Below are 13,517 nucleotides of genomic sequence, written 5' to 3'. Positions count from 1 at the left end.
GAAATTCCATTTTGCAGATTAAATTTACTTAGCAAATATGCCTATGTTGAGCCAGGCACCGTGGCACATGTCTGTAATCTCAGTACCTGGGGGGTGCAGAGGCAAGAGTATCACAGGTTTGAGGTCAGTCTCAGCAACTTAAAGTCTAAGTTTTCAAAATAAAAACATCTAGGTGTATTATCAGAGATAGAATGTCCCTGAGTTCAATCCAGTATATGCACACACATACACACACACACATGCCTATGTTGGATAAGCAATGATAACTACACACACACACACACACACACACACACACACACACACCTATAATGGTAAGCAATAACTACACACACACACCTATGTTGGATAGGCAAAAATAACTACACATACCCACACACCTATGTTGGACAGGCAATGGTAACCACACACACGTGCATACACACACACACACACACACACACACACACACACACACATGCACACACACCTATGCTAGATAGGCAATGATAACTACAAGAGACCAGAGAGTCCAGTCATGGTAAAGGACTAGCAGTAACATAAGTCTCCATGAAGCATGCCTGACTTGGAAAATGTCTATTTGCTAAAGTTAGGGAGGAAAATATTGTAACATATACATCATTTGAGAAGGCTGTGATCTCTTTTTCATTATCAGTCACATTCTACTATTGAATATAGCAGCTCCAAACAGAGGCTGATTACTGCTTTTATAATGTAATTTGTAGAGTTTCACATCATGAAATTATATCATATGTTCTTGAAATATCACAGAAGTCCAAAATATACCTATTTGTAATCCTCAGAATATATACATTTGATCAGTACTCAGCCATCCTAATCAAGACTCAAGGCTGTGTTGGGTTCATTATCATCTGCATTTTTCTGCTACAATTAAAGAAAACACATTGGGTCCTTTTAATGGCCACAAAGAGGATGTTGTTTTGCATGGGAGGAAACAAAGTCCAAATAAAATAGCCATCCTCCATTAGGAGATTGGGGGGAAATTACAGAACAGAAAAAAAAAATTCTGAAAAGTGTAGGGATGCCAATGAAGTGGAATGTTTTTTAAAATGATCTGTCTCAAACCAGGCATGGTGGCACACATTTGTAATCCCCACGCTTGGGAGGCAGAGACAGGAGGATGGTGCAGGTTCGAAGCCAGCCTCACGGGCTTAAGAGACCCTGTTTCCAAATTAAAAAAAAATAGGTGTGTGGGAGTGTAGCCCAGAGGTAGAAGGGTTTCCAGGAACCCCAGTACCACCAAAAAAAAAAATAATAAAATGATCTGTCGCATCATAGCAGCAGAAGAGTAGCCTACACTTATATGACTGTACCTATAAATAGACTCTGCTCCTTTTTCTGCACTGTCAGTTGCAAAAAGACATATAAAGTTCACTAATAAATATATTTTCAGTTTGGGGAACAAAATGACATCAAAAACTGATCTTGTTATCAGTTTAGCAATAGACGTCAGAAAGAACATTTCATTAAAAAAATCTATTAGTATATCAAGCATCTGGGCCCAGCTGAACCTCTCAGAAACAACAATGAACCTTTGAATGCTAACAGACAAGAAGAGTTAAGCTGTGCATGGATAATGGTACCTTACACATCAAAGATCTAGAAAGGTCATCGTAAAGATGACATCCATAAATCATAGCACCAAGTGTCAGTCTTCATGCATGCTCCAAAGGAGGAGGAATTGACACCCATCGGTAATAATGAATCAGCCAGAAAAGGTAGCCTGCACCTATAATCTCATCTATTTAGAAAGCTGAGACAAAAGGATTGCTTGAAAATCACTAGTTCTAGATCAGCCTGGACAATATAGCAAGACACCGCATCAAAAATAGAATAAGAAGAACAATGAATCACTGCAAATCTAGCAGACAGTGCCAAAATATTATGTTTATATTGTTTAAAATGTTTCTATGGGTCTTGTAAGTCACTTTTCTATTTCTGAAGAATATCAGCTCTTTTTGCTTTATTTTCTCCTTTCTTTCTTTTATTTTGTCTTTCTAAGAGAGATGGCATTAAGACCAGGCATTTTGGGAACCTCCAAAAGAAACCACTAACCAAGTACCAACAAATTACAACCTGAGCTGGGTCCTGTTTCCAAATGATAAGCAAGGGGAATAAAACAATTTATATTCTTTAAACTACTTTGCACTCTAATGACTAAAACACTTCGGTGCAAGTTTCAAATTAATATTAGCTTCATAGCATTAAACTTATGTGACAGGGGAGAGGACAGCAGTAAAAGCAAAGTTTTACCAGAAAACAACGAAGTTATCTAAGCAATAACCCAGCAGGAAAAGGTCGCTACTCTGAATTTCTAGACTATATTCCTCCCAGGTTATTATTTTTTATTACCATGGCAGCACATCACAGCTTTCATCAAAAACTTTAAAAGAATGCTCGGTCACACATGTTTCGCCTTATTAAGTAATCTACGTTGAAACCATTCATTTCCATTTCCCCTGCATCAATAAAATGTCAAATAAGAGTGATAAGACTGTTGTTTATCCTCAATTTTCTCAATAATGTAAGGTTTAGAGGGAGTGTATGGAACTCTAAAATAATAGCCTAATACATTTTCTCAAATCTCCTTTCCTCCTCTATTTCCACTGAGAGAAATCTATTTCTGATAATATCTCCTCTAAAGTTTAGGAGGCTGAAAGGGATTGCTTATTAACCCCCCAAATTTTTTTCTCAAACATAGTGATTTTCTGAGTAAATATCTTTCAAAAGAAAAGTGCTACAAAGCCTATAAAACCTTCCCTGGAGTGCTTATAAAACTTAAGAGAAAAGCTCTGGGTGGAAAAAAGAAATAATACTTTAAGAACTGAAAAAAAATCAAATATAAGTAATTCTCCTTCATTCCTAACTTTCTTTCCTCCCTTCTTTCATTTTTCTGTGTGTGTGTGTGTGTGTGTGTGTGTGTGTGTGTGTGTGTGTGTGTATGTGTTACTGATAATTGAACCCAGGTACTTTCTAATTCCAGCTATGCCCCCAGCCCTATTTTATTTTGAAATGAGGGCTCGCTGAAGCTCTCCTTGAACCTGTGGTCCTCCTGTCCCAGGCTCCTAAGTACTGGGATTACAGGTGTGCACCACCATGCCCAGTGTACCTGCCTCTTCTGCATCCTCCTTCCACACATGGGAACCTGCACACACAAAGCACAAGAGATTTCAACCACAATTTTTGTTGGTGGTGGTTTGTGTTGTTTTGTTGCTTTGCAGTACTAGGGGTTGAACCCAGGGATGCTCAACCCCTGAGCTACATTCCCAGCCCTTTTTCTTTTTTATTTTGAGACAGAGTATCCCTAAATTGCCCAGGTTGGCCTTGAAATTTTGATCCTCCTTCCTCAACCTTCAGATTTGCTGGGATTACAGCTGTGCACCACCACACCTGGTCTTATGTCTTAAGCGCAATTACAAAGAACAAAAAAAGTCAATTAATTTTTGTTTTAAAAAAAAGAAAGTATACCATAAACAACAGGCAGAGGGAGTCTTCCTTCCCTTACTCACTGGATAAAAAGCGATGCTTCCACACCTTTGGTAGGCATAATTCATATTTCATTTTCCCAACAAATTCTAGTCATGCTACTACAACCAAATGAAGACATGCCGAGGCAAATCATACTCTAGTCCTAACTTTCATTACAGTAAGTTTTTGTTTTATTTTGGTTTTTACAGTACTGATTATGAAACCCAGGGGCATTCTACCTTCAAGCTACACCTCTATTTTTTATTCTTTATTTTAAAACAAAGTTTCATTAATTTGCAGAGAGCCTCACTAAGTAGCTGAGACTGTCTACAAACCCACTGTCCTCCTGTCTCAGCCTCCCAAGTATTGGAATTACAAGCATGTGCCACCATGCCCAGCTCTCATTACAGTAAGATTTTGCAAAGCAAAAACTACAAAACTATAGCAATCAACTACCTAATGTGGAGAACAATGGCAGCAAAACCCCGTGTGAGAAATACTCTTCAAATCTTTATTTTAAAAACTTTTTGATTAACATTATATTGATTATATTTTAGTTCACTTATCTCGCACATACTATATAAGCAACTGTGTTTTAAAAAAAGTACCCAGGAAAAAAAGTACTCAGAACTCAAAATTATATTTTAAAGAATCTATTCCATACACATAAAACTAAGCCAGAGTTCAAAAAGGTGTTTAGAAGAGTTCTTATGAAGCCTGTTTGGTTGATTTGTAGAACAGCAGTTCATTTCTTCAGAACTGGGTCATCCACAACAAATTCATGTTTGTTTCGCATCACCAATGGCTCCCCAAACATCAAAGACAAATTCATCTGGGAATGCAAAGTCTCCAAGAGTTTCATCAAGGGCCACAGCAAACTCATCTGGATTACCTTTGTCCTTTCCAGCTTCAAACATTGTGGTAGCTGTCAAAGATAATTTTAAGAAATTAATGAATGAGGTGGAATCAGAAGACTGAGGGAAAAAAATGGTGTACCAGAAATAGCACTTTCCAAAAGTAGAATGCCTATGTATCATACACCCCTCATGCAAATTAAACCAATAAGATACCCACTCCCGCCGCTCAAGATAGCAAAGGTATTTTTCAGCACACTGTCCATGACACCAGGTATGCAGCTGTCACCCACTGCCTCCCAACCTTGGAACCCATTATTTAGGAGTCTACAGCATTGTTGTGGGTAGAACAAGATTACATGAGCTGGGCACAGTGGCACTGGCCTGTAATCCCAGTACTTGGGAGGCAGAGACAGGAGGATTGCAGGTTCAAGGCCAGCCTCAGCAACTTAGCAAGATCCTGTTGTAAAATAAAAAGGGCTAGAAATGAAGCTCAGAGATAGAATGTCCCTAGGTTCCATCCCCAGTACTCCCCCCAAAAAAAATCCCTGAAAGAAAACCCTATGGCTAACCTTGCAGGACATTTAAAGTACACCCCACCCACCTCCCCATCATCACCTCCTCCCTTCCTCCCCTCTTGCCCCTTCATCAGTCCCCCACTCCCAACTAGGATGGATTCTAGTCCTCCTCTTCCCCAAAGAGAAAAAGAATTACAGCTTGAAGCAGAGCAACCAAGCTACACTGGCTGAGAGAAAGGCACGTGGCCGCCCAGGCAACCAGGCACCTTTCCTGAGTGAGACCCTCTTCAGTGTGGGACAGAAGGAAAAGATGGTGCTCCTGGTCTGTTCTTCTAGTAAGTTTCCTGAGCCCCATATTCTCAGCACCTTTAAGAGGAGGTGTTATTAACTTGCCCCAGGAGTTAGACTCATGAGATTCTCTTGTCTGCTCGGCCCCCTAAAGCACAAGCAACCAAAAAAAGACAGTAAATGTAACCTGGGACTGAAGAACTTTCAGGTAAGGAGAATCATCAAAGCCCAAGAACAAAGCCCCAGCCTCTCCTCAGCTCCCAGGTAATATATTTTTCTTCTTCTTCTTTTTTTTTTTTTTTTTTTTTTTTTTTTTTGCATTGGCACAATTAACGTGCATCAGAGAAAGTGAAATTCAAGACCTGGTCCCATAGCTAGGATGTCAAAGAAGAATAGCCAAATTATAAATTCTAAGTATTACTAAAGTAAGACTCAAGTTCAGAATTTTGCTTAATCCACATTTCAACTATTTCTCATAAGTCTTACAACTAGCATTTACTAAGGCAATTACCTAAAGATTTTACTGACTTATTACTGAGTATGTAGAGGGAGAAATGTAGTTAAAAAAGAAATACAAGCTGGGCATGGTGGCACACGCTTGTAATCCCAGCATTCGGGAGGCTGAGACCAGAGGATCATGGTTCATGGACAGACTCAGCTACTTAGTGAGCCTCTCTGCAACTCAGTGAGACCCGGTTTCAAAATAAAAATAAAGAATAAAAAACTAGGGCAGAGGGTTTAGCTCAGAGGTAGAATGCCCCTGGGTTCCATCCCCAGATCCGCAAAAAAAAAAAAAAAAAAAGAAAGAAATACAATGAACACAGATAAAAGATGAAATAAAATAGTTGTAAATCATTCAGAAGCATAAAATAACAGTGTAGATGACGCTCTAAATTGTAAAGTGTTGGAATAAACAACAACAGATGCACAGGTGTTCACTGACAGACCTCAAATCAACCAAATCTGTTTCCCTCATTCCTTCTCCTCATCTTTCTCTCTCTACTCCTTCTCCCTTCTCTCTCTCTACTCCTTCTCCCTCTCTCTTCTCCATATTCATTCTCATTCTCTCTGTCTCTCTGTCTCTGTCTCTCTCTCTCTCTCTCTCTCTCTCTCTCTCTCTCCCCCCCCATACACACACACACACACACACACACACACACACACACACACACACACACACACCCCACAGATACATTTCACTGTAAAAGGGGTAAAAGCCAACCTGGTATATAGAGTACATCATTTGAGGTTTATGTTTGTTTTGTTTTGTTTGTTTGTTTGTTTACACTGGGGAGGGAACCTGGGCATTCTACCTCTGAGCTACACCACCAACCCTACTTTATGTTTTATTTTTAATCAGGATCTCATTAAATTCCCGAGGTTGACCTCAAACCTCCGATCCTCCTGTCTCAGCCCCCTCCCAAGTAGTGATATTACAGGTGTGCACCACACCTAGCTCAGGGTCCATCATCATTTTTTTCTGCTGTGGAAAGCTTAGCAACATTCTCCAGTGCACTGAGTCCATAAAAATGGTACTGTGGACCTGACCTGCTCTAATTTATATGCTTTTGTCTGGTATGTTAGTCACAAAATAAGGAAAACTGCTGCTTTAAGATGCCCTTACTATAACCTTGCAGTCAAAATGCATAATCTCACTTATATACTCATTCTGGAACAAAAAGTAGAGAACAATGCCCTCACTCACTGCAATCCCACAGCTAGACCTCATAACTTAGGTCCAATATTTTCTATCTTTACTGCTACCAACATTACTACTAGTAATAATCATTAGTAATCATTGCTAAGAATGATAGCGGCTACATCTATCATTTATGCTATGACAGGAACTTTTATTTATTACAAATTATCTAACTTGATGCCTTGGTAGGTCTATGAAGTTGTTTTTGTTATGCCCCTTTTACAGATGTAGATATTAAGATTCAAAGTTAAATAATTTGCCCAAAGGTTAAAGCTTCAAAGTAAGTGAATTGATTGACCCCAGGGATGTTTGATCTCTGAGCTATACTCCCAGCCCCATTTTATTTTTTGTTTTGAAACAGGGGTCTCACTAAATTGCCAAAGACCTCACTAAATTAAGAGACTATCCTCAAGCCCGAAATCCTCCTGTCAGCCTCCCAAGTACTGAGATTACAGGTAGGTACCACCACGCTCAGCTCCCATAAATCTTTTTTAAACCAGCAATTTTCTATGCAAATTCAAAAAATTAAAAATGAAGCATAAACTTAAACATCTTATGAATTTTTGCTAATTCATAAAGCACAAATGCAGTTTTTGCCGGGCATGGTGGTATATGCCTGTAATCTCAGTACTTGGGAGACTAAGATAAAAGGATACCAGGTTTGAGGATAGCCCCAGAAATATAGCAAGCTCCTCAGCATCTTAATATGACTCTGTTTCAAAATAAAAGGGACTAGGGTCATAGCTCAGATATAAAATGCCCCTGAGTTTAATCCCCAGTGCCACACACATACACACACAAAAAAAAAAAACCATAGTTTTTAAACATCCTTATAGCAGAAGTGAATGGTATAATTGTATACTTTTTGACAAAAGATTCTCTCTGGTATAAGAAAAAAGCCAAAGAACCTAGCAAAATTAAGTATATTTTAGAAAGTTAGATCACATTAACATAGCTACTAAAGTGATTTTAACAGTAATAGGACTGTACTATATTATAATAATATTTAATACTTGAATACAATCTGCCAAAAAAAAACTCCACTAAAAGTAAAATTTTTATACCATGCACAGCAGCTAAGTGCTGACTTCTAGTGGCCATTCTGAGAATATCATTAAATCATTACAACTGCTGAACTACTTTTATATTATTATTAGCAAACATGTTTTAGTGATACAGACCAATATACAGTTTTCATTAAGGTTTTTTGGGGGTTGGGTTTTTTGTTTGTTTGTTTGTTTGTTTGTTTGTTTGTTTTTGTGTGTGTGTGTGCGTGTGGTACTGTGGATGGAACCTTTCTACCTCCGGGCTATACTCCCATACCTATTTTTTATATTTTATTTGGAAACAGGGTCTCTTAACCCAGTGAGGCTGGCTTCGAACCTGTGTGATCCTCCTGTCTCCACCTCCCAAGCACAGGGATTACAAGCATGCGCCACCACACCCGGCTCCATTAAGTTTTTAAATACTTAAATTTCCATTAAGTTTTGAAATATTTGAGATTTAAATATTTAAATATTTTATACTAAAATTTTAAATACTTAAAAGTTACTACACAGTTGTTTTTTTGTTTTGGTGCTGGGGATTGAACCCCGGGACATTCTACCTCTGGGCCAAACCCATAGCCCTATTTTTTTTTTTTTTTTTTTTTTTTTTTTTGTGAAACAGGGTCTCACAAGCCGGGCGTGGTGGCGCACGCTTGTAATCCCCATGCTTGAGAGGCAGACAGAAGGATCGCACAGGTTCGAAGCCAGCCGCGCTGGCTTAAGAGACCCTGTTTCCACATAAAAAAGTATAAAAATAGGTCTGGGAGTGTAGCCCGTGGGAGTGTAACCAGAGGTAGAAGGGTTTCCAGGAACCCAGTACCACCAAAAAAAAAAAAAAGAGAGAGAGTCTCACTAAGTTGCGGAGAGCTGGCCACGAACCTGTGATCCTCTTACCTCAGTCTCCCAAGTATTGGGATTGCAAGTGCGCACTACCATTCCCAGCATTACTTCATGGTTTAAAATCTTTGTCAAAGACCCAAAATTAAATCTTAGCTCCTAGCTCATTAGCGAACTTTGGGCAAGTTCACAAACTTCTCTGAATCTCAGTTTTCAAATCTATAAAATGGCAAATAGTAGTATTTAGATAAAGGTCAGTTGTCACTGTTGTTAATTTAGCTATGAAATCGTTAACTGTCTCAGTCTATGGAAGGTCTTCAGCACTTATATTCCCTAAGGCTTTCCATAAATAACAACCCATTTCAAAGAACACACGAGTCAAGCATCAAAAACACAGAGCCCAGCATAGTGGCACATACCAGTAATCCCAGTATTAAAAACCAGGAGAATCTCAGGTTTAGGACCAGCCTCAGCAACTAAGGGAGACTGCAACCTAGCAAGACCTGGTTTCAGAACAAAAAACAAAAAAGGGCTGGGAGTATGGCTTGGAGGTAGAATGCCCCTGGGTTCAATCTGCAGCAGCAAAGAGGGAGGAGAAAGAGGACATGGAGGAGGAGGACATGGAGGAGGAAGAGGAGGAGGAGGAGGAGGAGGAGGAGGAGGAGGAGGAGGAGGAGGAGGAGGAGGAGGAACAACAATGTATATAATACAACTTCTAGTTTAAGTTAGATCAATCTATATACAACTTTATAAAATATAATATCTTCCAGAATTCTCTCTTTTTCCTCCCATAGTTAATATTCCTTGGCAACCTATGTTGACAATGGTTGGTTAAAGAGTCACAACTCACAATTTGACTTTGCAACTAAATAAAACACTTTCATTTTTAGAGTTAACTTTCCACAAAAATTCACTTGAATTATTTCCCATTTTCCAATAATCATATATTAATTATTTAGTGGGTCTGAGGATAGTGGTTTAAGTCATTTCATTACCATATCGTTTTTTAATTTTTTTGTGGTACTGGGGATGGAACCCAGGGGCATTCTACCTCCAAGTGACACCCCCAGCCCTATTTTTTATTCTTTACTTTGAAACAGGGTCTCACTAAGTTGTGGAGGGCCTCACTAAGTAGCTGAGGCTATCCACGAACTGCGATCCTCCTGTCTCAGCCTCCCAAATGCTGGGATTACAAGCGTGCGCCACCACACCCAGCTTCATATTTTAAATTTCAATGTAAACTTCCACTAACAACTCCAGAATAATATGATGTAAATGTAATTTGCATAAAAATAAGAATTCTGAAAGCTACGAAATACAGGGAATACATAAAAGTAAATATACTCATTTGTCTAATAAATTAGTCTCACATTTATGATGTATATTTTATGTTACTCATATCTGAATAACAGAAATTCCTAATTTAACACCAGTTGACATTCTTCAAATAATGACTTGCCTTACACTTTACCTCCCTCCGCGGCTGATCATGTAGCTGTTCATGTGTAATGAAAATGACCTCATGGCAACTGAAAGAATTTGCTACAGACACTTAATTAGCCTTACAGAAAGATTGCCAATTAATTTAATTTAAGGAATTTTGTGAGGAATGTTTAGTGCCTTGAATTTCTGAGAGTAAAAGAAAAAAAAGTTTTTTTCTGTATTGGAGATGGAACTCAGGGGCATTATACCTTCGAGCTACATCCCCAGTCCTATTTTTTATTCTTTATTTTGAAACAAGGTCTCACTGAATTGCAAAGGGCCCCACTAAGAAGCTGAGGCTGTCCACGAACCACAATCCTCCTGTCTCAGCCTCCCAAATGCTGGGATTACAAGCGTGCACCACCATGTCCAGCTAGAAAATTTATTTTTAAAGAACTATTCTGCTGGGCATGGTGGCACACATTTGTAATCCCAGTATTGGGAGGCTGAGACAAGAGGATCACAGGTTCGCAGTCAGCCTCAGCTATTTAGTGAAACCCTCTGCAACTTAGTGAGACCCTGTTTCTAAATAAAGTATAAAATAGGTCTGTGCATAAAAAAGAACAAAAAAATTATCAAAGGGAAATAGATGGAACTGGTGAGATTATGCTAAGTGAGATTAGTCAGTCACAAAAGTGAAAAATAGGATGCTCTCCCTAATATTCAGAAGCTAGGGAGAAAAAAGGTAATAGGAGGAACTCTAGATAAAAAAAAAAAAGTAGATTAAAAAAAAGGAGAAGCTGGGTGTGGTGGCGAACATTTGTAATCCCTGTGCTTGGGAGGCTGAGACAGGAGGATTGTACAGGTTCTAAGCCAGCCTCAGCTACTTAGTGAGGCTCTCAGCAACTTAGTGAGACCCTGTTTCCAAATAAAATATAAAATGGGTCTGGGAGTATAGCCCAGAAGTAGAAAGACCCTGGGTTCCACCCCAGTACCACACACACAAAAAAAAGGAGAAACCATAGATGAGCAAATAAGGCCACCTAAATGAGGGGTGAGGGGAGAAGAGGAAAACTCCCTAATGTATATTATGTACATTCACAAACATATCAAAGTAAATCACTAAGCCAAACATGAGAAGGACGGAAGGGAGAGGGCATGGGATGGGAATTGAGGAAGGGCTAAATGAATGATGTGTGCATGTACATCTCCAAGATCTTGTACTCCATTATATGACTACAATGCATCAATAAAAAAAAATTAAAGTTAAAAAAAGCGGCCGGGCATGGTGGCGAACACTTTTAATTCCCGCGCTTGGGAGGCAGAGACAGGAGGATCGCGCTGGTTCGGAGCCAGCCTCGCTGGCTTAAGAGGCCCTCTTCCCAAATATAAAATAGGCCTGGGAGTGTAGCCCAGAGATAGAAGGGCTTCCAGGAACCCCAGTACCGCAAAAAAATTAAAAAAATAAAGTTAAAAAAGCACTGAGGAAAAAAAATAAGGCTGAGGGTGTAGCTCAGAGGTAGAATGTTCCTGGGTTCAAACCTCAGTTCTGTAAAAAAATAATAATAAATAATTTGTTTAAAAGAGGCTAAAGGTGTAACTCAGAAGTAAAATGCCCCTGAGTTCCATCCCCAGTACCAAAAAAAGAATTATTTAATTCATCTATAATTATGTGTACTATTGTATAATAGTACTCTACATATGTGGTTTTTTCCTGAGCTCAGGACAAGTGTAGAAACCTTCTTAATTACAAAAGTCAGTAGTAAAACCTTTTCAGAAATGGTTAGCACTCTTACACACACATGCATGTGTCTGTGTGTGTGTCTGTGTGTGTGTGTTCCCCCTCCTTCCCTCCAATCTCATTCATCTGTCAGCATGCCCTCACTCATTCACTGTCAGCGTTATGAACATGCCCATGCACACATACCACGCTCACAAGTCCTTATTGTTTTATAGTTTTGCTTCTCAGAACAGTAGAGATCATGCAGCAGATAAACTGGAAAGTCTTCTGATGCTCAGATTTGGCTATTTTCATCACTGATCCACTTTCATAAGAACAAACCTCAGAGAACATATGTGTATATTTTTAGTAACAAAAGAGCAGGCAGGCATGATCCTGTATTCCTGTAATCCCAGCACTTCGGAGGCTGGGACAGAAGGATCACGGGTTCAAGGACAGCCTCGGCAACATAGCAGGACTCTCAGCAACCTAGTCAGACCATGTTTCAACACAAAAAATAAAAGGGCTGGGTGTATATTTCAAAGGTAGAATGCCTTGGGTTCAATACCCAGCAAAATAAGTAAGCATAAACAAAGGATCAAAACAAATTTAATGGACTATTTTGAATTTATACTTATATAACTATTAGGCCTGTACCCAAAGGTAAGTTCTAAAGCTGAATGCCATTCTAATACCCCACCTTTGAAAACTGTGGATCTCCCAAAGTTGAACTCATCACGATCCAGCAGTTAATAAGTTCTCTCTGAACCTTATAATATTTATGGAGCTATACTGTTTGTAAACTTCTCAAGTGAATAAAGATGAATTACATGATTTCTCCAACAAATGCTACCTCATTCTTCTGAGTTGAAGAGCACTGTCAGGTCCAAGTCCTCTGTACCCTCATTTCCATACGCATTTGGACCCCTGGCATGGGCCCCATCATTTATGCAAATCCCCAGTATTTTCACAAATGCAAAAGAATTGGGGAGAGAAGTTGTAAGACACTGGATTTTCACAGGGTCATCTCAGTTTTAACTTCTTGTCTACGTGGAGCAAAGATCTATCATGAAAATTTTGTATTTTTTTTTAAATAAGATCTCACTAAGTTCCTGAAAATGGCCTCAACTCTTCAATTCTGCCGTCTAAGCTTCCCAAGTACTGGGGTTACCAACATGACCCCACACTCATTTTTTGTTTTTTTGTTTTGTTTTTTTTAATTCACAAAACAAGACTAAAGGAAGTATTATTTACAGTGTATAGATTAAAGACTATTTTTTTATTTTAGCACTAATGGCTCATAACCAGAAAGTGATAAAGTCCAGGTCTTCTTTATATTATTTTTATTATCTTTTTTGTTTGTTTGTTTGCAGTACTGGGATGAAACCCAGGGGCATTGTACCTCTGAGCTACATCCCCAGTCCTATTTTTTTATTATTTATTTTAAAATAGGGTCTTGCTGAGTTGCAAAGGGCCTCCCTAAGTAGCTGAGTCTGGCTGTGAACCACAATCCTCCGGTCTCCACCCCCCAAATACTGGGATTATAAGCATGCACCACCACACCCGGCCTATTTTTATTATCTTTATATTCATTATTCTTTTCATGACTCTGCAAATACTTTTTATAGTAAAAGCTATAGTTGG

General features: G+C 38.9%; 1 protein-coding gene across 1 annotated transcript in view; it reads right to left on the bottom strand.

Moving 5' to 3' along the window:
- Positions 1 to 4,268: 4,268 nt before the first annotated feature.
- Positions 4,269 to 13,517, bottom strand: part of GIPC2 (GIPC PDZ domain containing family member 2) — a gene marked incomplete at its 3' end in the record, with an annotated part of 91,682 nt that continues 82,433 nt past the window's right edge. The window contains exon 6 of the mRNA XM_080691448.1: positions 4,269 to 4,414. Coding sequence (XP_080547574.1) covers positions 4,269 to 4,414 — 146 coding nt within the window. The remainder of the gene's footprint in view (positions 4,415 to 13,517) is intronic.

The sequence above is a fragment of the Muscardinus avellanarius genome, assembly GCF_963383645.1.
Source record: "Muscardinus avellanarius genome assembly, chromosome: 3".
Classification (NCBI taxonomy): domain Eukaryota; kingdom Metazoa; phylum Chordata; class Mammalia; order Rodentia; family Gliridae; genus Muscardinus; species Muscardinus avellanarius.
This window is presented reverse-complemented; position numbering and strand designations above follow the sequence as displayed.